General features: G+C 39.5%; 1 protein-coding gene and 1 long non-coding RNA gene across 3 annotated transcripts in view; one reads left to right on the forward strand and one right to left on the reverse strand.

Moving 5' to 3' along the window:
• The first annotated feature begins 515 nt into the window (after positions 1 to 515).
• Positions 516 to 26,983, forward strand: part of si:dkey-112m2.1 (transmembrane protein 132C) — a 167,216-nt gene continuing 140,748 nt past the window's right edge. Inside the window, exons 1-2 of one of the 2 annotated variants that reach the window (XM_035947705.2) lie at positions 516 to 866; positions 1,243 to 1,497. In XM_035947705.2, the coding sequence (XP_035803598.2) occupies positions 1,449 to 1,497 (49 nt within the window). In that variant the 5' untranslated portion in view covers positions 516 to 866; positions 1,243 to 1,448. The remainder of the gene's footprint in view (positions 867 to 1,242; positions 1,498 to 26,983) is intronic. The other variant, XM_023269308.3, reaches the window with a different exon arrangement.
• LOC111567929 (uncharacterized) overlaps positions 13,002 to 26,983 on the reverse strand; it is a 186,626-nt gene continuing 172,644 nt past the window's right edge. The window contains exon 3 of the long non-coding RNA XR_002746095.2: positions 13,002 to 13,117. This is a non-coding gene — a long non-coding RNA (uncharacterized LOC111567929). The remainder of the gene's footprint in view (positions 13,118 to 26,983) is intronic.

Consider the following 26,983-nt stretch of genomic DNA (forward strand, 5'->3'; position numbering starts at 1 on the left):
GGACCCCATAGGGGGCACTGTTGGCTCTATGAACAATTCATGGCACAACAGGTTGCGCTGCTCCTCTCCTCACTGACTGCACACTAATGATCCACCCGGGTTACTGGAGGGATCAAATCAAACAATTATGCGCGTTAAACTGGTTAAACCTGCATTTAGAAGCAGTTAATGATTAGTCTCCACATCTAAATGTGGGCATTTGGATTGATAGTAAACCTCATATTTGGCAAAAATAGCTGTATGCAAAATAAATATTGTTGGAAAAATCCTTATCGAAGATCTATTTAAACACATCCCATATGCTCCTTTTCAACATTTCCTTTCTTTTTTCCCAGTGGTTGGAAATAATAAATTTAAAAAAATAAAAAAGCGCAGTCCTCATGTGATTCTCGCTGGAAAACTGATGGCACAATAGTTGCTGACGTGACGCCCGCAAACCCCCCTTCCCCTAATTTGCCAATCCAGCCCGGGAGTACGCGTCCCTCTCTTCTTTTCCTCCCCCCCCTCCAGTTTACTGCACCAGCACTCTCCCATCCACAGCCACAGGGTGCACAGCGGCTCAGGATCCACTTCACCGCCGCTCCGACACATCTGTGTGCATGCGTCTCCGCCGTGCGTAAAAGTTGTAGACATTTACAGACGTGACACTTGGACTGTCACATACGGGGCGATTGTGGAGCGTTTTAAATCCACCACTATATCAAAAAGAAGAAGAAAACTGCGATTGTGATTTTCTATCTTGGGAAACCAGAAATTGACGAGGGGGTTCTATTTGCTCTTTATGAAATTACTGTCAGAAGAAGCGGATTTTATTTCCAAACACTGGATGAGACCTCTGCGCCGCGTCCTGTGCCATGAGAGAAATGGTAAGAAACCCAACACTGCATCACTTTCACACACTTCTCCTTACATGGCGTTTGTGTTGCCTCTTTTTTCTTCGCCTCCTGACTCACTCTTGTTGACAAATGTTTATTTTTCGAGGCAGACTATACGCTGATAAATCCCTCACACCTCTCAGCGCAGATTTGTCAAATATTAAGGGGAGCTGTCGGGTGTGATTGGTGGCAGACGGTTTATTTTCACACACCCCGAGGCACCTGTTTCATGCCCAGAAATTAACACTTTTAACTCCAAATGCACCAGGAAGGAATCAGCTCAGCAGCACACACATACAACAAAGAAGCTGAAACATTAGATCTGCTTTGCAATTTCTCCATTTTTGGATTACTTTGTCTTCTTTAGAGTCCCAGGCTCCTGCGTTTCTGGGGGAATATACTGACTGTTTCCGTGTCTGTGGTGGCAGGTGGTGTCTCACGGAATACAACAGTTTGGTTTTAAATGGAGAAGAGCCGCTCAGAGGGGATAAATTGTGTGCAAAGTTGCGCCGATCGCTGCTGAGCTGAGGGGACTTTTTATCCATTCGGCTTCCCCCGAATAAAACGTCAGACATGGAGCTGCTCCGGTGCGTGGGACTCACCGCGCTTCTCCTGTGCACAGGTAAGACTCTCCCTCACCTCCCCCTCCAGGAGAAACCCCTGCTAATGTCAAGCAGCACTTGTGTTCACACAGCTGAGCAAGAATTATGGAAATGACAGCTAATGGGTGGTGAAATAAAAGCCACTGTAAATACATCAACCTTTAACTGAGTGATTCCAGTTCAGCCTGGATCAGTTTTAATGAAATGCAAATTCTCTCCTTTCAGCCATCAGGACATATATAATTTATGAGACATATAATTAGCTGTAAGCTGTTGTGGCAGAATACAAAATGACTTGTACTATTAACATGAATGAACTGTGACAGTTGCCTAGAGAGAGTGTGTGGGTTTGGGGTGTTGTATAGCAGCACTGGAGCGGGATGCAGTCAGTGAGTGAGTGAGCCTGGCACTGCGGAGCACCAGGAATAACAACAGGCTGCAGACACAGCCCAGAAAAAAAAGAAGTGCAGTCTTTTTCTCTAAGCCTCAGCAACACTGCACTACATGTGGGTGAAGGTTTGTTTGTATGTCATTATGTTTGGGGTGCCCTTGTGCATGTGGATCTTTCCTGTGAGAGTGTGCAAGTTTTTTATTTTTTATTTTTGCAAACTTGCGTGGGCTCGTGCAGACCTGTGATTAAAAATGCATAGACTGTGCAGAAAAAAAGACTAAGTCAAGTGTTTGCATCCTGTCACTTGGCTACGGTTGCCAGAAGACAGATGTCATTCATAACCTCACATTTATATTTGAGGATGTTATTTTCACAGTTTGGTCTATCTTCCGGTTATGAGAACATCCCATTTAAATTAAAAAAAAAATCACGGCTGGACACAACTTAAACTTGGATTCATCAGCAACAAGAGCAGCCAGTTCATCTGACAGATCGAAAACAAACTGTCAGTTCAGCCTTTTTAGCCAAAGCACTTATTTGCAGAAGTGCACAGAGAAGCCAAAGACAGAGCTTTAGGTACAGGATGCAGTTAGCATTTAATAGGAAAAGACTCTACAAGACCCCTTCTGGATCAGGTTTTTAACTTGTTAACATGTTCATATAGGTTCATGGTTGAGCATTTCCGCCTTAAAACTGCACTGTGTCGATGACAGTCTTAGAAACACAGACTCAAATTTCCAGGATTTCATTCGTGACAAAACCTGAGGAGGAGTGAGGCTTTCTGTATCATGACTCTTATTCATTATTGGTTTCCATTTCGAGAATATAAATGGCTGCATTACTCTAATATTACAGTTTGTTGTTGTTTAGAGTTGTAGGTGAGCTGGTGTGCTCAAGCTTATAGGTCAATATATAATTGAGGGACTTTTGAAGTCTGTGGGATATATCTTGCATACATTTTTGATATAAATTTTAAAAAAAATTTATGTTCATTATGATCATGTCTTTACAAATTCTATAATTATTTATTATGGAAACAATCACTTATTAATAAAAAAAATGACTGGATATCACTAAAATGTCAACTAAATAACATCTGAATTTAATAACAACCACCTTCTAATTAGCTAAACAATAATAAAATGAGTTTATTCAGAAATAGTTTTGATTGTGTTCTTTTTATTCATTTGAGATAATCATGACAGATATTTCTTTTTTGGTAATATATCAAATTTTATATGGACAATAACTAATTGTATCTGTGTCCCAGAAATCACTTTCCACTAAGTTCCCCATTACAAAAACACCTCTCAAGGAAGTGTGTTAATTCCAGATCACATGACCTGCTCCACATGATGTCATTTCCTCCTGAAGAAAAGACTGGCCAGACTCCAAGGCTTTCTGACTTATTTAATATAAAGTAGTCAACAGGTTTACTACAATATCTTTATAAATAACTTTCAATTTCAATTTTACTCAATTGTATATATAATATTTAGAAGAATCTTTCTGTAAAAATGTCATGTGGGGTTTGGTTATAGGTGGCCATGTTGATTTTAGGCCTGAAAACAACAAAAATGTCAACTATGATACCTGTCAACTATGTTATAAAATGTCCCGCAATTATATATTGACCCTAGTGCAAATAGGAAGAGGTGAGTGGAGGTGGAAGTGGGAACTTCATAGATCTGCACATCCTACAGGAAGCAACAGCATAGAGTTACATTTAAGCCATTTTAATGCAGCGATAGGCTAATTTCATTGGAAAAAAATAATATGGAACTATAATACAGGCAGTAGACTGAAATATTTCAACACAAACTCCCATGGAACCCTGACATGTTCTCTATACCTTGCTTTTTGTGCTGATGGATGGATTTGGTCACCTTTGGACAGACTAAAATGGCAGGTTTAAGGTCTGTAATGCAGTCGAAAGCCGTCTCGTGTCTTAGATTTTTCAGAGCTACTTTCTGGTGGACCCACTGTACATCAAAGTCTTTGTTTTAACCTTCAATCAAGAGATTTTGCTCAAACTCTGGATTTGTTTTAATCAACCTGTCTTATTGTCCAACTGCACATCTCCCTTAGTCCAGTGGGTTTCTTTCTAGTGATGCTGCCACATCTCTGAATTCCAGCAGCTGCTCGACAATTGTTCTTGTGACAAATAGATAAAATGTTGTTTTTCAATCCAATTAAATTGCATCAGTTAACAAAAAGGTATTTTCTGAGGCAGGAGTCTCTCCTCACCACGGTGATGTCGACTGCGTAAATAGGAAGGAAAGGCGAAAAGGCTGATCCACATCTCATCAGTTTGTTCAGCACGTTCGGGTGAAAGTGGAAATGAGGGAAAAAAAGAGACAGATTCCATCCTGTCAGTCAACTCCCTGCTGTTCAGAGTCTCTGAGGATATTATAAGTCTCCAGCCACCTGATTGCTTTCACCCAGAGGTTCTGGGTTGTCTCTGTGAAACAAATGCGCTGACAGGAACATACTGTAGAGGATACCTGCACACTGTCAGCACGGCCATCAGGACATTTGGAAACACTCTATTGCATGGATAGGAGGTGATACAGGCAGGTTCTGGAGACTGGAGAAGACAGAAAATGTATCTGGGTGGTAAAAAAAAGCTTTTATAGCAAGGCAAAGTTATAAAAGCTTGCTATTAAAAATGTCAACTTAAATGCCATTTCATTATCTGTGAGGATGTTTGCTACACTGCAAGGTATACCAGTATTACTGCCAAGTATTTTTACACATGTATCAAACTGTATAATTGTCTTATTTTCACAATACGCATTTTTTTGCTTAAAAAAAAGCACTTGTTTCAGATATAAAGGGCACTGTGCAAAACGTGGGAGGATTCCCACTTGGAGTTGACCTGCTCTCTTGTATGTGTGGGCATGGCCGAAGTGGATTAGGATGGGAAGCTGAAAAAGTTACCAAACCAAAATGCATTTTGTCTTAATTTAATTAGAGCTCTCGTGTTCCCACACACACACACACATACACACATACCAACAGTAGCCAAAGGCATTCAGGCCGTTGAGCTCCGTGCATTTTGTTGCAATAAAAGCATTAGAGTTGAATTACTCATTTAGTTAGTCACATCGCTGCATTAGCATAGGATGCTAACATAAACACTTGTTATTCAAGCCTATTACCAGACAAGAATCTGAAAATAAGATGATTTTGCTGCTTTCACACTGTATTCAATGGTGTTACCCTCAATATTCAACAATATTTGTTATTTGTTCATGATAGCTGCAGTATGGGGACAGTTAGTAAAAGATCACAATCGCACAATAGACAACATATATTAGGTTTTAGTCAAGTACAATACTTGGTTTAAGTTGAGGGGAAAGTAGCGGTTAGATTTAATGAAAAAGGGAATGTTTATTGCATATCTGAGATGGGAAAGATCAATTACTGGCCTGGTCGATCATCACTGTGGCCGATAATTGGCATTTTTCCGATTATCGGTATCAGTAAATCATGATTTCATATGATTTCTGATTAATTAAATGCGCAACTTCAGGTCTGATGCAGCCTCCTCTCTGCCTGTTGTCACTGCATCATCTCAGAAATGTGTCTTAAGCAGACACTGCAAAAACTGAACAACACAATCTGTTGTCACAAACCAGAAGATTAGCTTCTCTCACAACGGCTAAGGCTATGCTAACGGCCAGTGGCTAAGTTAGAAGGCAGCTATAGATTAACCTGAAACAGTCTGGAAAACAATAATTAACAGTGCTTTAAGATATGGACCTTAGTGGACAATAAAAGTGATAGAGAAGAACAGCAAGTGTAACTGCAGGAGACAAACTCATTAATCTCAGTCTAAAGTGTCCTAATTTAATCACTTTACATATTTAGTTACAGTCAACTTATTATTGAAGAAGCCTAGTTATGAATGACAGGTTCCTTGTTGTCACATGCTGTTAAAACGTTACATGTAATGTATATCTGTTCCAGTTATCAGTCTCGCCATGTCTTTAAACAACCCATATCAGTTGATCCCTAAACTCAAGTCTTCTGCATTAAATCCCAGCATGTCTTTCCACTATCCCAAAGTCCACATAATTAACATCTACCTTATAGACTTCTTACATTGGAACTCAGTGTTGGGCAACAACGAGATGGAGAAAACACACAGAGTGCATTGTTTCGATGCACCCTTTTCTCCTTCTAGGTCCCGTTTATCCACAGGATTGTTCTCCTATAAGATCACCAATTTAAATGGGTTCTCAGGCAAACATGAATGCTGTATTTGTTGAAGTGTAATCAAGTCACAAATCATGGGCCAGAGTCTAAGACTTGATCGTGTTCAAATGTTAAAGATCTTCAAAAAATAAAAAAAATCACCAGGAGAAGTCAGCATTCAGAGGCAGCAGGATTTATCGTCGACCAAAATCCAGGAGTAGTTCTTTGCAGTTATTAACACCCCAAGAAAAACCAGAGATACTGAGCTGTGCATCGTCTTGTATGCTGTGAGAGTTGGTCATTTTTCCACACCTATAAGGCGGATGATAGGAGGGACAGTTTTGACACCATTATACTTTTCTAAATCCGTTGGTCAGATCATAACGTCAGATTATCATATTTCACCACTAGATCTCACTTTACAGACAAGATTAGGTTATCATTAGGTCATGTTTTACAGAGAACATGCCCAGACATGTTCAGACTTTTGATTCAATCTCGTGGACACTTTATTAGGTTATTATTTTGTGACAGATTTCATGCATATTACACCATTATGTATTATTATGTTTGTAATCTATTTTGAAAATTATAATACCTTATAATACCTAACCCTAACCCTTTGCACCAGCTTGTGCAGCGAAAGCTTTGCTTCCCCTGCCTCACTCCGAATGTTTTCCTGATAACATTTTCATTATTCTGAAATCACAAATCATACCGAAGTAAACTGATTCCATCCAAGAACAGGTCAGACCTGTTTTTCAAAGCAACATTTTTTTCCCAATTACCAGAGCTTCTACAAAGTGCTCTGTGCCCTCTCAGAGGTTGGAGTGTATTCGCAGGACTGCAGTCATTCTGTGAACTGTTTCAGCTCGCTTGTAAGTTTTTAGAAAGAGAGTTAAAACTGATTATTTCATTCCAATGTTAAGAGAGAGAGAGAAGGAGCCCAGAATGAGTCGGCATTAAGGCTGCAAAATCTAAACTGGCAACTACCTCTGGGAGAGCAAAGTCTCACGGGATATTACTTGTTGGCTCTGAGCATCTTCTGGTTCAATTCTGGGAGAGGGTTTGGCAAGACTGTGTAGTTCTGGGCTTAAAGAAACATCAGATGCCTATAGAATTAGCTGACTGTGCAGAAAACACTTGTATGAAAAATCTCTCCACCTTTGTCTTTTACTTTCTCGCTTGTTTCCTCCTTAAATGGTTCAAAAGGCAGTGCGATGTGTTTGCTGTTACACAACAAGCATTAATTACCGAAGGGCTTGACCAGGAAGGGAAAAACTCATCCCGAGCTGCTCCCACAGCACAGAAGTGACTTTCAAGGGGCAAAGTCAATGTTGACAACACTGGAATCAACATAGAATCACAAAGACAAACACACAGACGCCAGATCCGCTACGCACCATCACTAAATGAGATGGATGACGGCTGGTTTACACCCGTGTGACACTGTACTTCCACAAGGCCCAAGAGAGACATACATCTTATTGTATGGGTCATAGCACAGAGACAAAAGAAATGTAAACTTATGTTGACTACAACTTGAAAAAATGTGCCACCGTCTGGAATAAAGTAAATTGAATTTTACACGAGATTCAACAGAGCAGCGGAAGGAAACGCTGCTCCATATGTCGTATTATCTGGCTTTTATGTGGATCATAACGCAGAGACACCAGATGAAAAGTAATGTAAAGTTATGTCGCTTAAAATCTGGAGTACAAAGCTAAATTGTTTGTATGGTTCAGAAAAACACTATGAGATGTTTTTATTTATGAAATGACCTCATAAAAAGTGCAGGAAACCACTCTTTGCTTGTAATCTAGCTCTTATTCTCCAAGGTGCCCAAGTATAAAGTCTCTCCAGGTACCAGCAGGTAGGTTGTCCAAACATCTTGGAGAATTTGCTGCGGTTCTTTTGTGCATTTAAACTGTCTGTCAGTTGCTTCTGCGTCTCCATACAATCTCAGTTTGACTCCAAGTTGTTGAGATCAGGGCTCTGTAGGGGCCACGCCATCTGTTGCAGGACTCCTCGCTATTCTTGTCACTGAAGATGGCTCTTTGTGACTCCGGCTGTTAGTTTGATTTTGTTTTTTCATGCTGCAGAATAAATTTGGGATCAATCAGGCACTCCCCTGATGGTACTGAATAATGAACAGAAGTCATAGCAACATTGTTAAGGCTGTAGGAAGCCAGCAAATAATTAAATCATAACTTCTAATACTGTTATTTGATTAGGAATTCCTAATAAAAGGAAAAATTTGGGTGGTGAAAATGTATTATTCATTTTTCTTCATTAATTTGGTACACTGTATACATTTCTAAATCAGTTTAAAGCTGCACTGACTGTTGTTTTTGTTTTGTTTTTTGTGGCGTGACGGTTAAGGAACAAGCCATAAAACCAAAAGGGTCAATATATAATTGAGGGACTTTTGAAGTCCATGGGATATATTCTGCATACATTTTTATTAAAAGTAAAAAAGAAACTAATATTTTTTTGTGTTCATTATGATCATGTCTTTACAAATTCCATAATTATTTATTATGGAAACAATCACATTAATAAAAAATAACTCGATATCACTGAAATATCAACTAAATAAGCGCCTCAATTTAACAACAACCACCTTCTAAGTAGCTAAACAATAATAAAATGAGATTATTCAAAAATAGTTTTGATTGTGTTCTTTTTATTAAGTTGAGATAATCATGACAGATATTTCTTTCTTGGCAATATATCAAATTTTATATGGAAACTAGATGAATGCAAATCCAACATTCACTTTTGCTTCGGCTTTGTTTTCACCTCCACCAGCTCCTGAGAAAACAGTTTAATTTGCTGGATGTTGGATTTTTTCAGCATCTACTTCTTAACTTTTTCCGTTTTCCATGTGTTGTTGTGCTGGTAGCTGCAGTTAGTCTTTCCAGAGTCTTTCTCTTTTGTTCTGAAAACAACTAGCTAAAAAAGGCTAAAGTGGTCTGTAGTAGTTTTACATGCTTGAGTAACTTGGTAGTTGGCACAGAAACATTTGACTGCTTGTTCTTAGGAACATGAAGCTTGCAACTTTAAAATTGGGAGTGAAAAAAAGAAAGATTGAAGTAGGTCTACAAAGGAACTGAACAGTAAATTGGGAAATGGCAGATCTCTAATGAGGAAAACAATATATCAACAGGAGTCTTTGTACGGCAGCCATATCCAAATATATATTTAATAAATACAACAGGATATAGCAGATGGTGAGAGATGATTGGTTACAGTCCTGGGAGTGCAGCAGCTGTCATTCCTTATTGTAGGTTACTTCAATTTAAGGTTTTATACCTTTGTTTAGCAGTGAAAACCAACAATCTCACTTCAGTTTTGTGTAATGATCCTCTGAACCTTCTCTCTTTGAGATTACATTTATATATTAGTTATTTGTTTTGCACTGTACTTTGGGTAGGAAATATGGATGATGATGGTTTTCTATTGTGAGACCACCAAAGATCCACATCCTCGTACTTAAAGGACCCCTTCAGTGTGAATCCAGTTTTATTTATTTTACCTTGTTAACATATAGTGTTTTTGCATACTGGAAGACAGATTATGCATGAAATAAGAAGCCAATGACATTTAGACAGTCACGGTTTCAAACATAACAAATGTAAAAAACCAATATTGTCGCTTGTAGAGAAAAGCTTCCAGTGTCATTGTTTTTCTTCAGAATCTATTCTTGTGTCATTTCTGACCTTTCCTGAAAATTTCATCCAAATCCGTTTTTGAGTAATGCTGTTCACAGACAAACATACGCCGATCGTCATATAACTCCACCGCATTCCTTGGCAGAGTAAAAAAGTGATCCAGACTAAAATTTATGTGGGTTCTTAGTTTCCCCGCTGCTCCAATTCGCCACCAAGTTTCATGAAGTTCTGTTTGAGTTCTCCGACAGATGAACAGCGCCTAAAACACTGAGCTCAAATGTGAACTCTCATGTATAAATCTTTCCTGTGGAAATACTGCACTGCTCAGTATTTGATTTAATAAAGGCAGATTATGTTGAGCTGTTTAACACTCTTAAATATTTATATTTCAAATGGTTTTAAGTGAAATATTAATCAGAAAATAAGTAAAAGTCATGTAGTCTATGAGTCTGTGTGTGGATGAGATAAGCTGCTTTTCTTAGGGGTGTTGACTCGAACTGTCTTTCTGGCAATGAAGGATTTTAAATTGATTCAGTGGATTTTGGGCACTTCTTGTCCCGGGCTGATACAATGTTTTTTATAATCTATGTGGCTCGTGCTCTCAGCATTTCAAACACAAGCAGGAACGTTCATGAATTCTCTAATTCGACATAAAAAGTGAGAAAAGGTAGCTGCTACTTCCGAAGAGAATCTCATAAACTGCATCCGACTTGAGATGCTGCAGCAGAAATGGATGTTGAGTTTTCTCTTCTTAAGTTCGGTCAAAGCATGAGCTAATGTTATTAGATGTACAAGCTAAGTAAATGACAGGAATTGACTTTGATGTTGCACTGCACTGGGATAGAGAGCAGAGAAAGCACATCACTCTGTGCAGGAAACGCTAACTAATGACATAATGGTGAACCTTGTTTTTCAAAGCTGGCTGAGTGTTTTCAGAGTAATTGCCCACTTATTTGTGTTCTTTTATTACTAATTTCACAAAGAAAAATGACAGAAAATGAAAGCAGTGAGGAAGGTTTGATCTAGCTGACATCAACATTGAGTTAAATCTGACAAAGTTGTGCTTTACACAGCATGGCATGAAGGGAATCCACTCCTTCTCTCTTTCTTCTGCCGTTCCTTTTCCAAAGGATGCAGAAAAAAGGATGTGAAAAATGGGTTTCTTTCCCCCACAGGTTTTGCTTTACTAATAAGATCAAACACGGGGGAGAATGAAAAGGAGAATAATCGATATATGACGGCGTTAAGATGAAACATTTCCCTGCTTCACTTCTTCACTCTGAGCGTTTGGAGGATTGGGAATAGGAGCGCGCCTAACCGCGGCTGGTGCATGAAGATCTGCGCTGATGCACCCCGACACACACATAATCACACATGTGCGCAGCATCATTAAAGATTTTGTGACACATTGTGGCTGTGCACTGTGAACACACACACACACACACACACACACACACACACACACACACACACACACACACACACACACACAGACTCATCTCCTTGGGCAAACAACTTCACAGCCTTCCAACTGGGAAAGGATCGCGCTCGGCGGGAGGTCTAGAGACAATTAGCATAACTAACAGAACACTCAGCGCGCCACGCAGCAAATCACAACGAAATGAGGAAAGACTCGGCCAATCCAGGCGGGGAAAGAGCGTTAACGGCATTGCTGGCTCTTCCTGGATGCAAGATTGACAGAGAGAGATCACATATTTATCTCCCTCCACCAGTTTTTGGTCCCAGAAGACAGTGGAGGTGCAGCACATGCTCTCCTCTTCTAACAGGCTTCAGCCCCCCGCTGAGATGTCCTTGCACTGCATCACTTTCCAGAGGAGTCGTGCAATAAGTTTTTGCAATAAGTTGCCAGAGAAAAGCCAACAACCTCCTTTTTTTCTCCTTCTTTTTCATGTATGTCTTGAAGATAGTTGTGTCGTTTTTGTGCCGGTTTTCTGCATCGAGCTGCAAGTGCTGAGGTAGAAATGATGACAGCGGTGATGGGAGAGTTTTCTGGTATTACTGTTATCTGTCCAGGTCAGACAGGAAGCTATTGCTTTTTCTTCCCCTCTCTTTGTCTAGGAGGAAAAACCTGATTGATAACTGCGGCAACCACCCCGACGGGCAGCACCTTCTTTCTGTTTTCCTCATCATTACCTGCTTAATCTAAGCGTCCTCATTATATGATTTACCTCCCAGTTCATCAGAATGTTAAGAGACGGGGAAAATAGCCTCTTGAAAAGTTCAGCTCAGCACAACAGCAAAAGAGGGGAAAAAAGTCCACACAGAGAGGTGAATTTTAATTTCAAACTTGATAGACACTACGGAATTGAAACCTGAGGGGAAACTATTCCACACCTTCAGGAATGTGCTTCCCAAACCGGGACTCAATTCCCTTACCAATTTTCAGCAACACTGCCTCAAGAGAGGTAAACATTACTGAGGGCTCCAGCCAATAAAAAAAATGTATTAGCAATAGCACTTCCATCTTCCAAAACCTATATGTGTATAGATGTTAATACTTTCCCAAATACCTCAACCATAGTGATAGATTGGTCTCCAAACTTAGTAATTGTATAGCGTTTTGCTGCAGATTATCAGAAACGTGCACTTGTGCATGGAACTTCTGATAGCTGTTGCCAACTCGAGCACCGGCAGTTTGTATTCTATATGTTAATGTGGTAACTATGCACGGCGTGTACTTGCTTTAAGACATTTCATCAGCGTATAAGTTTGTGTAGAAACAGGCTATAGGGTCACAGGCAGTTTTATATAGCAGCGAGGGTTTGATTTCAGCGGCTGCATGTGTTTCACTTGGCCTGGGTGAGACGTAGATATTGATCGATGTGGTGGCTTCGGGCCAGACTTGTGCTCAAAATTGTGAGCAGCCGAAAAAAAAACCTGTTATTGGTCAATTTCTTGTTAACGTTAAATGCGCTGATGGCCAGTTGGTGGGCCTTATTAGGTCAGAAAATAGCAATCTGTGCAGCCGTGGAACAGATGCCATCGTGGAATGAGAGAAATCTGCCTGCGAATCGAACGCTGTGCGTCTGTGTGTGCGGATGTGTGTGATACCAGTGTCGACGTACAAAGTGTGCTTCTCAGTTTTAGTGTAGCCTGCCAAAAAATGAATTTGTAATAAGATATGTGGAAAAGCACATAGGGTTTTTTGTTTTTTTTCTGTTTTCACCCTGCCGTACTCTCATCCTCCTCATGTGTGTCTCTCTCCTCTCCTCACCCACCGTCCTCCCCCTCACCTCCACATCTTCATCATTTTTTCTCCTCCTCTTCCTCTCCGACGGCCTCTCTCCTCGTTCACTGCTGCTCTTTTTCTCACGCTTCAGTTTCTTTCATCAAGGAGCAAAGTTGAATAGACATCTAGGGGTAATAGCACAGATGGAAAATAAAATCAATGTAAATGGAATGTAAATCAGATGGCACATGCACTGAGTGCACCGTGAAACAAAGGAAAAGTTCAACATTTTGTGCAATGCTCGTATAAGTTAGATGAGAAAAATCGATGTACTGCTCCTTTAGCTTCACTTAGCGCTAAAACTGGAAACGTTGAGGACTACCAGCACATCTAAAGCACACCAGTTAGCATCTTACTGCTTGTAACCACTGCTGCTTTATGTGGGCTGTGTCTAGTCTGGGTGTAGTAAGTTCTTTAAGCGTTGCCTTCATTGGGAGGTTGTTAAACCCCGAGCAGGGATGTAAGTTAAATGTACTGTGCTTTAAAGTCCCTATTTAGATATTGAATAAAGCCCCAGAACTTATTTCTATGTATAAAAATTACATCTTTAGCTGTTATCCTGAAAAATAAGCCCTTTGAGCCTTAAATAAAGCACAAAAGCTCACCTACAAACTCTCAGTTATGTGCAATAAGTAAGTATCTCTGTGCAATAACACACTATTAGGCTGTGTTAGAAAATGCTTATTTTACATTTATGCCTACACCGTTTCTACTTATGTTTATCTATATATTTTGTACTTCTTACATTTCTAAGACTTTGAATGGGAGCAACTGGAACGTAAACGTATTTCCCCTCGTAGATCAATAAAGTATTCCTGCTTCTGATTCTACAACTCTGGTTAAACACTGTAAAACTACTCGACATTAAGGTAAGTTGTAATATTGGAGTAATTTAGCTGTACTTGCTATATATATATATATAATATGGAAAGATACATGAAGTTGCAAGTTGTCAGGATTATTATTTTTTTATTAAGTTTGTGTTTTTGAGGCTGTTGACTGCTTTTACTACCGATGTGTCTTCCAGCGTATAAAAAACAGCAAATACACATGTTATCAAGGTAAAAAAAAGCATTTATTTGCTTGTACTGAATTGGGTAAAAAGGCTTTTGTTTACTCTGCACCTTTTGCAGTGGAATATATTGCAAAAAGACAGGAAACTGACTGAGTTAATGTCATTGAGTGCTTTGATTTTAGGGACAGTGCACATTACTGAACGTCTGTTTCACCAGCAATAGACGTAAATACGCCGGATTATAGCAACAATGCTAATTTACATCCGCAGTCCCTAGGCAGATAAAAAAAAAGGCAGAAAAAAATGTAACGGTGAAACATGTTTTTTAAATTTACATATGTACTGTGCACATATGCATTAAACCATGATGCTAGAGTAAATTTTTCCTCCTAGCTCATTGTCTACCATTGATTGCACAACAAAGAGGCGCTCCTGTGTTCCAAATACACATTGATCATGTTCTCTGACTCTTTGTAGTCATAAAGTCACAACAATGTACAGTCTTCATCTATCCTGATACAAAATGAGCTCAGAATACATTGAGTCATTTCATTCTCTGCTTTTTTTTTGCTTCTTTTTATAAAAATACTGCATTGGAACTCAAGCAGGCAAGGAGATTTTCTGCAGATTTTGATGCTAGGAAAATAAATAGATCACAATAAAGGCACATTACAAAAAGTACACAAAGCATACAGTGAATTACAGGACAACAGTTCAAAATAAAAGCACAATTTCACAAAGGACAGTAGATCACAGTAAAAGCACATTATAAATACAAACTGAGAACTTTTGAGGCTGTCTCCACAACATGTACTTGTTTTTCATAATTTGCTTGTAAATTTAATCTTCTGTCTACTTTTAGATAAATTTTATTCAAAGATTCTCTCAACTTAAATGAGCTGCTTGGTTATTATGTGTAGATGCTTCTTAAGTGCTCTTAAAAATGACAGTGGGACAGTAAAACAAAGGAGATTTCAAACTGTGGATGGTTTCTGAAAGGTTCTTGCATAAAACTGTCACTCTGATTTTTAAAATTGAGGGGAAAAAGTTGTGAAAGCTTTTTTCATAATTACTTTGTTCTTTTATCAGTGTCATTAAAAAAAAGGTTTTACACAACTACTGTCGCTATGTGTTCTAATAAAGTTTTTTATTTTAGGCCAAAGTGAGTCAAGACTCTAGAGAGGAAGTGTAATTATTTAATCGTCAAAGGGATTGTCGTGATTCAGAACATATTTAGATTGTATTTACCACTGATATGTCAATGTGTAGAATGAAATATTATCTAATCTATTATTATTATTATGCTAATGTTTTAATTGTACAGTGTCATTGTGTTTCTGTGTTTTGTATTTGTATATCTCAACCAGGACACTCTTGAATAAGAATAATGAATAATCTCAGTGGTATTTCTCTTGGTTAAATAAAGGTTAATAATTAAATAAACAAAAAACTTGATTTACACTGGAGGTAATCTTTACAGGTCAAACATGGCTATCTTCAGACAACGCCAGACTACCAGTTCCACCCTACTTTCAGTCTTAATACGAGGCTGAGACAACTCTACATTCAGCTTACTGACATTTGAGCGGCATCAGTCCTTTCATTTATCTCTGTAAACCATGTGAATAAACATATTTTGATCTGCTAAATGTCAAACCACTGCTGTAATTCCCACAAAGGGGATAAATAATGAGTTACTAATGCACTTGCCATTTAAATACATGTAACGACGCTCCGTTAATCCACCTCCAGAGCCCTCGTGTCTTTGTCCATCCGATTAATTTACTACAGCAGCAGCATTTTAAATACTCTAATATTTCAATATAATATCCCATAAATGCTAGAATTTCAACAGAGATACTTCAGGTTTCATACTTTATGCTGTTACAGAGCCTCTTCAGGTGGAATCTGCTGACCAGTACGTCACGCCTTGTTTCTCTAATCCACGCTAAGATCTTTCATCCACATCTCCACTTTGTACCAGCATGTCTCTATGAACTCATTACTTTTATTTCCCCGTCATCTGTGGCCTTTGCTTCTCTTTAGAATTTAATTATCATGGCTAACCAGACCAACCAATGTGCATCCTTACCAGAATCAATCTAAATAAAAGGGAGGATGGCAAATCCACTGAATGTTCTGCCTCAGCTGAGAGAAAAGGTGAAGAAGACAAAGCTTGGTTCACTCAGCTTTGATTTTCTAGTTTACTTTCCTATGTGCCTCCAGTAAAGGTGCACCAAGTTATCCCTGTTTTTTTAAAGCTTTTGACCCATCTGGATGCTCCGCCAACATTTATCAACCAACAGATTTGAAAGCTTTGGCAAACTGGTTGATCAGATTACCCTAAATATCTGATCACAGGCCATAATGTGTATTTTCAGTGCCTTTAATCTACGCTTAGCACTTCTCTGCACCCTGTCCAAGGCAGTAACAGCCATTTTTACGATGTCTTGTTTAGTCATCTTGTCCCCGTTTCCCATACGAGCGATATCCTGCGCTGCTCTGAGCATGCCCAGGGCCAGATCTGGGCACAGTGCTGCAGTAATAGAGGATAAATCAGTTCTTAAAAGGTCCATATAGAGGGGAGCAGAAATGTATCCAAAGCCAACGGATTTGAACAGAGACATGAAATCCCCTTTGTTTCGCTGTGGGCATGGAGCTGAGTGAGTGAGCCTTGTGTGAGCTCTTGGTACCGTCTCAGGCCTCTTCAGTGCCAGCAGGTAATTGGGACTCTCAGAGCCAGTGTGTGTGTGTGTGTGTGTGTGTGTGTGTGTGTGTGTGTGCGTGCGTGTGTGTGTGTGTGTGTACGTGTGTGTAATCTCCATGAATACAGTGAAGCTGCTCCGATCCTCACTTTCCAAAGTAGGTGTGGAAGGACACACGTCACTTCTATTTAAGGTAACTGATGAGGTGGACAGCTGGACTGATATGGTCCACTCGTGTCTTACACTCAGGGCCTGAGGTGTGATTTCCATCAGCACTTTCATTTCTAGCCTCCCGGTCAGGTCCCTGTGTAGGTTTCTCTCAGTGTATCCCCAGGAGATTCAGAGACTGATGTTGATTTTAGCTTTAAATGTAAAAATCGGTCAGAAATGTGTCATCATCTCCATGTAATCCCTGTGAAACGGCATGCATTATAGGCAAAAATATAAACTAATATGATGCATGTGTGCACTTGACAGCTCGCCAGCTCTCTAATTGCTCAGGTCATGACATTTTTTGGACCAAGAGTTGGTCTCAGGAGCCAGAAAATGTTAAGAAAACCCACAGTATATTGACATGCAGTAAACAAGCCTCAGCAGTACAGTATGCTGCACGTTTGTCTTAGTGTTGCTGTACCATCTTGTTGTAATTGTTCTGTCATGCATGAACCGTGCAGGATCTGATAGCTTCTCTGTGTGCACTCGCTGCCTGTCCTACACATTTATCTGCAGCAGCAGATGTGTGGTCTTTGTTTAAACTACAGCCTGTTAGTTTGTTTAAACTGTTAGAAAAAGCGTACAGTTTATCACCGACTCCTACAGCAGCATAGTGGGGGTCGTTAAAAGCGTCAGTGTATGTTAAAAAACGCATCAGGTGATGCTGCTGTCATAAAGAATTAATTAGGTCTTTTTTCTGAAGTTTAAGTAGCTTATTTATTTAATTTAGCCTTTTTGTGTTTTGTCAGAAAAATGCTCATGACAAGCTCCCAGACCACAAAATGATGCATCATATTGTTTCATCTGAAGAACAGGAGTATGGAATCACAGGAGTGCCATAATAAAAGATAAGTCTGTTAAAAAATAATGACATAAATGTGTAAATATGAAGAGGAATAAATAAAAGAATAAATAAAAATAAATCTGTTTAAAAAATAAGGAAATAAATGTGTAAATGTAAAGAGGAATACATTAAAAATATATGGAAAAATAAATTATGGCACTCCTGCGATTCCATACAGAAGATCAAAAGCCAAACTAAGTAAAACATGGACGGATCAACACCTAGAATTCAAGAAAATGATTGACCAAACGACTTTTAATCTGTTTTCATCCACGCTAGCAGTGAAGTGGTGTATCAGTGAACCACTTTGATCTGAACTACTGGATGGATTGCCATGAGATTTCACATTCATGGCCCCAGAAGATGCACCATCCTGATTTTAACAATCTACCTGCCTTTTCTATAGTGTCCCAGTGAGACTGATTTCTTTTTGTTTTTCAGTAAAAAGTCTGGCCATCCATTGGATAAATTGCCATAAAATGTGGTGCACAAAAGGGGCTCAAAATATTTACTTATCCAGTGAAGTATGTCCACATCTGCAAGACAGAATGGCATCAAATTGAGTGAAGAATTTCATTAGTCTTTAGCTAAAGGCACTATATCACCATTCAGCTTCTGGCAGAGCTGTAGATCGAGTTCATTTATTTATTGACATCTGAGAAGTGACTTTTCATCAATTAATCTCCCAGTAGTTCCAGCAGTAATGTAAGGTATTTAAAACAATAAAAACTAGACGTATGCAGGTATTATGCGCCGGAAGAAATAAATGTTTGAAATCCAAAATCCTTTTGGAGAAAGTGACTGAAGAAAATGCTGCTAGAATCCAGTTCAAAGCAGGGTACAAAAATGTTGTTAAGGTAACATAAAAGGACCTGGATCTTTAAAGAAACAAACGGTAACAGATAAGTGAAGAAAGAAAAAAATGTAAATGGTATCTGTCTGACAGAAACAATATTTGGATCACCTTTCATCATACCGTGGAAACTTGCCACTCAGAAATTGTAGGCTTGAAGGCTTTTGCATCAAACACTTTGCCTCTCTATAGTCTGTTCTTCAAAACCTGTTTGCTTTGTGTGATTTGTCTAGACTGCGAACGCATACGTGCTGCAGATTTCGCCATTCTTGGATTGGATTTTCTCACAAGCTGGGATATACCTTCCAATCTGTACAGCTAATTACCAGCAGTTCCATCATGATGCTATACTGGGCAGAGGCTCTTTCATATGTAGATATGATTAAATTATGCCTTGGTGAACTCATTAGATTGGATTTACATTTAGAGGTGTTTTTGTGCTCCCTTCTCCCTCATCCCACTCAAGGCGGGTACTGCAATCACAGGATTCTGATGACCTGACATTTCCTGGCCGGTTTTCCATCGGCGCAGCCCTTCATGCTCACAAAGTCGTGTCTGCTCATCAAAGCTAGGAAATGGCACCATGCTGCTTTGAAATTTATGGTTCACTTTGCTATATTAAACACTCTCATGGTTTTGTAATGGGTCTAGCTGGTTAATTAAGCGGGTCAGACAGCAGATCAAAGGCTTCTGGTTGATACAGTTGGTTATTTTGGGCCGAATCTGTTTATAGAGTCGAGACACCAAACTTGTGGACGGGACATGTTCTGATCCTGTTCGCCGTCAGGCTTTGCTTTTTAAAGGAAAACCAACTTTGATTTTTAATTGATGAACACTGAGTTAATTATTCAATTGATTATTAATTCAATTTAAATTTCAGAGTGGGGATTTTACTCTGAAAATCTTAATCAGAAATCTGTACTTTTTGATGGAGAACTACAGTCATTGCATCAGATTTTCTGTTTGCTGAAGTTGTTTCGCTTTAGGGTGAGAGCTGGACCGTCTATGGAGGAATTTGCAGGATGACTGACTGTTTTAGGTTAGCTTGTTTAAAGAAAGCGCTGGATCTAATCGTGAGAAAAAAAAATTAGAGAGGTAGCCATCAATCATAAACCCCCGTTTTTCCTGCTGTCAAACTACCTCTGCACCATCACACCACCCCCGAATGCAATTTTATAGAAACGGAACACTTTATCTTTCCAGCTGTCAGAGGAATGATCGGCTAGTTGATTATGATGTTAGTGTTGCAGTATGCCGATTAAGTTTCACCGCTCGACGTTTAGGGATGAATAAGCCGTTGCACACCCTGCAGTGCGAGCCGCATGCAAACCGTGTAGGAAAAGGTTTGTGCATGAATATTAACATCATAAATTGTCACTGTATTTCCATTTGCTTGGAGCTTTTCTTTCATAATGATTTTCTTTCTTTTTTTTTTTTTTAGCTGATGTGATATTACACTGGAGAATAATAGTGGTAGAAATAAAAGGGAGGATTGAAAGCTTATCTGGCTCTGCAGGTGTGGTATTACAGGCTTCTCAATGGGAACCAGACTTGTGGTGTGAAGTATAAGCTCCTGCACTGCGCCGAGCATTCTGTACATAATCCCAGTGCACTTTCCCATAACTGGGAGCCGGGACAAAGTGAAGGGCACACAGTCTGTTGGCAGCGTGACACTGACAAGCGGCCACTGAGAGGAGGGCATGAGCGCTTGTTGTGCTTTGTGAGGCTGGCAGGGAGAAATCTTCTCCAGTCCAATGCAAAAAGCTCCTTCCTTCTTTCACTGTTAAATGGCACACACAGAAGACAGAAACAAATGCACAGAAATGATTGGTTGATAATGTTATTAAAGCACAAGGGGCTTAGAAAGACTCAGAAAAGGATGGCTGATAACCCGCTAACTATACTATAGGAAAGGCAAGTTTACTTATATAGCGCAAGTCATGCACAAGGCAATTCAAAAAGCTTCACAATGGCAAAGAAAATAAATAACAAAGATGATTTAACAGGTAGCATACATAGAAATAAAACAGAATTTAAGCAATAAATGCAACATAAATTTTTATAATCATAAAAACAAAGAAATTAAAACTCAGATAAAAATAGAGATAAAATCACTTTAAAAGTTACAGTGCAGTGCTGGTCTTAAGATGGTCCATCAAAGGCAACGGTGGGTAGATCAATTCAAATATCAATAATATCGATACCAGTGTTGGTATTGATATTGAACGATACCAGTGCAATAAGAGCGACATTTTAGTGTCAGTTTCCTTCCTCTATGCCAATTACAAAGACTAGCACCATCTGAGCAGCATCAGTCTGCACTGTGAGGCGTTTAGGGAACATCAGTAAATATAGTGTCTGTCGATAAGCAAATGTTCAGCTAGTGAAGTGTTTCACCTGTAACCAGGTGGGACCAGGTGGACGAACTGACAATGTCACACTTTATTATCTTATAAGACAATAACCATAGGGGGGAATTTTTTTGTATTTATCATTACAAACCCACAAAAAACCTACTCAGGAATTAGTCTGATTCTTAAACCCTGTAAGCATTTATAACCCAATCTTCATTCCAGATCTGGACCAGATACAGCACATAACCTTTGTTCTAAACCTACGAACTACTGAAAAAGTTAGTCTGAAGTATCGGAATCAGTATCAGTATCAATAGTGGCCCTGTATTTACTTGGCATCGGCTCGATACCAAATCTTTCAGTATTGCACACCACTAGTAAAAGGAAGTCACTGATATAGTTAGGTCCTTAACCATTCACAGCTTTATAAGCTAACAGAAGTATTTTGAAGTCTTTGAGAGACCAGAAGCCTCAAAACAGGGGTACAGTGGGGTATAGTATTATCATCAAACAAGCTCATTATGTAGTTTATTAGTGATGTAATACATTCAGATGGGTCATCCTTCAAAGCAGCAAAGGAAAGCAAAATTAATGTATTTTCATCTATTTTCATTACAGATCTATTTTTGTACGCCGCAGTGTTTGGCTTGGCTAATCAAAAATCAGTCCCAAACTTGTGTGTGTGTGTGTGTGTGTGTGTGTGTGTGTTATGTACTCATCTATTTTCATGCACATTGTGATAAAATGAGACAGTGGATGTGGACCACTGAATATTCAGTGAGTCTTTGTAGACTAATTATAATGTGTGTCTTCATAAACTTGGGGACTGCACGCGGTGACTGAATAAAGGCAGAGCAGAAAATAAATTGATTTCTTGCTTTGATGCAGCTGTGTTGTGCACACAAGTGTCTTGATGAGGGGCTGCGTGAAATAAAGGAATCTTGCTCTTTATTTCTTTTGTATGATAATTTCCACAGTGACGCCGCGTCGTGTTGAATCCTCGCCTCGGCGCGAGGGATTGCCGGGGAATCTATTTTGGGCCGCTGTGATGAAATTAATGGAACGCTTTATTGGTGCAGGTCATGTTTGTGGTGTTGTGGCAACGTAATGAAGAAGAATGTTGAGGGATGTTGGGGGAGGAGGAACATTAAAATGCCCTCTGGCAGGTTCTGCTTGCTATTGAATGGGAAATGAGTCTATCGTAGGGAACGCTCACTAAGAATGAGTAATGATTTAATGAGAGTTTGGGTACGTTTGCACACGTTTGCCGATAGTGCAGCACGGGAAGGCAGATGCATAAACATTAGGATATGTGAATACAAATACTCTCATGTGCTTAAGAGTTATTCAAGGGTTCAGGCACTTCTCACATGTTTTTGTGTTCGGATTGGAAAAATGGTTCTGTTCTAATATCTTAAATTTGTATGCTAAGCACTTCACTAGTTTAAGTATTTTCTTTCAATCACAGGTTTAATTTATGAATTAAGGTTTATTTCAGTCTACCTTTGAAACAAGAAAATGGCCTGATGGATGGAAACAGAATAAACTGCTCATGTGCGATCATGGATTTGAAGTCAGCATGTATTAAAACTTTAAATGGAACTGGAAACTTCAAAACTGCAGAGTTTAGCAGTTTCACATCAGCAAATCACTGGGACATTAATTTGGAGACATTGGTGTAATTAATGCAAACACATGAGACCATTAGATCTCAGCCAGTATTTTCCTCTGATTTGCATTTTGAAAGTGTGAGTGAAATACACTGAAGGGGCCATTTAAGAAGCAGAAAGTAGAACACACACCTTGTTTATTTTGCCATTACATCGTATTTTTTTCTGTCGAACCACATTCACTAGCCAGTCATAATTACGTCGGGTTATTCCCCCGTGCCAAGCCAGCGAGCGAAGTAGGGCAAAGTGAAATGATCGGCTGTAATGGGATCGCTTATAAGATGATTAAACGCCTCATGGTAATAGGACTCTGAGTTTACCGCGCATGAAACACATGCAGGACCACCAGGAAGCAAACAAATACAGCATGAACCTGCTGCTGTACCACGGCGGTTCTTTGGATTAGAGAGCAAGAGATCAGTGAAACAAACATCCAAGCGTCTTAGTGAGTCCTGAGGGTTGCACAAAGTAACTGAACCATCTGCGCCACCGAGCGAACTCTGTGATGAGGCCCCTGGAAAAACTGATAGAAAGCTGAAGTTAAAGGAGCACTCATACAGCTGCTGCTTACATATAAAACGTGACCTAGGATGTCTTGTTTCAGCTTGTAGAGCCGGCAAGTACAAGGAAATACTCTTCAAGTTCCAATGTAACCCTCTCAGTCGCCAGACATGCACATACATACACTTCCACTCTGCTTTTCTTTGTTTAAATAACACATTTTTGAGGAATATGTGTATAGTAAATGTAGTTACTGCAGTCCCCATGAAGTGTATGGGAATATTTCACTTTCTTTTCCACGCTTGTTGGACTATTTTGAATCAAGAGAACAATCTGCAAAGGAAACAACTCAATTAAATGGGCTAAAATCACAGTATGCTTATTGACAAAAAACCCCTCAAAACTCCCAACAATTGGCTAATTTCTACACAATTGCAGGAAATAAACCGGATTGTCCAAATCAGATTGCTATATGTATTTCTTTCTTCCACAGTATTGATTTGTTTTACACTTGAAGGCATTTTGGATGTCCTTGGCATGAAAATTCTCTGTGAACCCCGGAGACAAAGGCTACTGCCCTGGCCGGAGTTAAAGTGAAGCCTAAATCGATTTCAAATTTAGCCGCTAGGTTTGCTGTCATCTCCTGGATCTTTGCCCTGTCTTCACTTCCGAACGATATTGTATCACAGGGAGCAAAAAGCCACAGAGAATGCATCTGAAAGTGCTGCTTATGCCGTAACTCTTCAATACAGAGAGAAACTGCACTCGTCAGTTATTTCATTATCTGGAGAAACAACAACTTTGTTACAGTTACTGTTAAAAGCTTCTTTGATCTCTCAGGAAAAATGAGTGATGAATTCTGGATGTGATGTGGCATCACACTGTTGTTGGTGAGTCACTTAATGAAGGGACTGTCCACCCCGTCTCTTCTCGTTAGAGCACTTTCTGTCGCTTTATTGAGTTTTCCCAGGTGGCAACACAATCCAGCTAAGATCCAGCACAGTGCGGTTATTATAACTTCAATCTGACTGCTGCTAAGAGTACTTTAGGGTTAAAGTGGTTGCTTTTTGCCATGTGTTGCCTCCTGAACAGGTGAGAAATAAGCTCCCTGGAGTTCCGTATAATTTGGAGATGAAGTATGAGGAGTGTGAGGTGGGGGAAGCACAAAGGCTTGAGTCATGACATAACTTGAGGCTGGAGCACCTGCCAGCCCTGTTCATCTTCTGCTGAGCTCTGACTGCGAGCACTGAAGTGTGCTGTAGCCCATTTGGCAGCAGAACAAATACCGTATACGCTGCCGCATTTGTGCTTTTTTGTTTTTCAGTTTTGTGCCACATCAACTCTTACTTATGTTCCCGGTCAGCGCCTGGCATTGGGTGGAAGCTAGACGAGGTCTATACTGTAAAAAGCAAGCTGCACATTATTTTGAAATGTTCTTAACTGAGTGTAATCTCGTGTAAATGAATTCAAATGTCAAAGCATGTCAAAGCACCTTGTGAATGCTATTTATATAAGGGTGCTATATAAATAAAGTTAATATTGTTATTTTTTATTTCATTTTTTTGGCCTATTTAACATAATTGTTCGTTGACTTTGGAAACATTTTGCATTTACTAAACTTGTATGAAACTTGTCTTTTTAACAGTGGTTTTCTTTGAATATAACTTAGCTGAAAAACATTAAAATGTGTGTATTATTATAAAAAGCAACACATCAACTGATCCACAAGTGATTCAACACCAGGTTCTCCGCAAACATAGAGTATGAGCTTTGAGAAAGGTTGTTTGGCTGCAATCCAACTCTTTCTACACCAGCCAGATTCAGATGTCTAAGACCAAAGGAAGTTCCTCAGTGTTGCACACTAGTGTTCTCAATACATTGATTTTAGTTTTTGTGTGGTTAGCTTGTGATTGGGATACTTTGCAGCTGCATTCTTGTGAGATTTGCATAATCACCAGAGAGTCCATCTTGCCAGGCTTCAACCAGTATGCTTGTGGCTGCGCTCCAGTTTGTCAGACCAGTCAGGGTCCTGTGAGGAACATCTGGCAGCTGAAGATGTATTTTAAGTTGGACAAGAGTCTATAGTGAGTCTATAGTTCATTAATCATGTTAGTTGAAGGTAGCCAATGATAAACAGATGGTTCATCCAATCACCTGCTGGCCCGTTTCCAGTTTCAGAGATTGAGCTGTCAGATGGTTCTGTATAAGAAACTATGCAGTACATCAGGTTAGCGGCCTATCACACGTTGATTTTCTGTTATTACTCCACCAACGAACGCGGCAGAATTATGTGACGATCGGTGTATGTTTGCCCTTCTGTGGATCCATCTGACTGTTGGCAACATTACTCAAAAAAATGATGGACGGATTTGGATGAAATTTTCAGGGAAGGTCAGAAATGACAGAAGGACCACCTGATTAGATTTTGCCAGTGATGCGGCTTATAGTCTGGATCCACTGATTTGTTAAAGATTTCTGTATCATTGTGAGATAGCAGCACGGCGTCACTGTAACCATGACAGCAAGTGAACACTATGTCAGCTGCCTGTTGACGATCACATGATTGTGATCCTACTACAAATCCACTGCTGTGGACGTATCGCGGCTTATCTGTCGGAAATCATACAGCGACTGAGCAGCCTTGGCGGAGTGCTGCGCTCTCTGAGTGCTTTTCTTGTTTTAAAACTGTAAGATAGCAATAGCCTTATTGCATATCTGTGCTCTCTGAGTAAGTTTAATTTAGTTGTATCAACATAATCTTTCAATGTTACACATGTTTGGGGTTAGGAAATACTGTGGTCTTTGTTTAAGAATGAACAAACAGTGACTTTAGTGGGCTCGACAATATATTGACTTTAACACTTGACCAAAACATAATTTTCTACTAATTTTAAATATAATCCTTTACCACGAAGGGATGACACGCCTAAAACCCATCTACATGTAATAAAAATGGATGTTTAGAATGTTTTTTTTTAAATGAAAATAACACCTTCATGCCTTAAGATGACTTCAGTGTAGCTCTGCATCGTTGCTTCCTCTCCATCTACTAATATTCAAGCACACCAGCTCACCAATGACTCTGCCAAAAAATGGTAAAACTACTTTACACTACACAACTTATCTGTCGAAAATTATACAAGGAACAACTGATTAGAGTCCCATCAATTCCAGCCGCCCGCGACATATTTAGGTCACGCCATTCGATATCTGTACAGAACGCATACATACATAACACTTGCCTGTGCTCAGCGCAAGGCCATTTTTCATTAACGATTTCATCCGTCGGAAATGATACAAAGACTGAGCAGCCCCGATGGAGTACTGCGCTCTCTGAGTGCTTTTCTTCTTTTACTATTTTGAATAAGTGAATTCTTATTTTATTGTGGAGCCGCACCACCCAACCCCCACCTTCACAAATGACCCTTTACTGTTCTGTGTGAACAGCTGGGAGAGATTGTTGTTGCTATTTTTCCTGCAGAGAAGACAGTTGGCTGATTTCCTGAAAATAATCAATTCTGAGTTCACGAATGGTTCGAGTCATCAACACTCCTGCGCAAATTTGTTCAAAAGTGATGTATTCAAGTTACATCTGATAAGTTCGGCAATCAATGTTCTTAATCCAACACTGTCAGAGACCCAATTCTTCAAGTTATTAGAAAGTATGTGAGGAGCCTGGTGTTACTTTTCCACAACTAGAGCTTCGAACCATGGAAGGGGATTTTATTCTACCCTAGCCTGGCTCATTGCTGCTAACTAGCCTTCACTATCCAGACCAACTCTGCAGGTTTGAAGAGAACCAGAGAGGCATCATTGTACCGCTGCATGAACTAGGC

Source organism: Amphiprion ocellaris, chromosome 17 (assembly GCF_022539595.1).
Source record: "Amphiprion ocellaris isolate individual 3 ecotype Okinawa chromosome 17, ASM2253959v1, whole genome shotgun sequence".
NCBI lineage: Eukaryota > Metazoa > Chordata > Actinopteri > Pomacentridae > Amphiprion > Amphiprion ocellaris.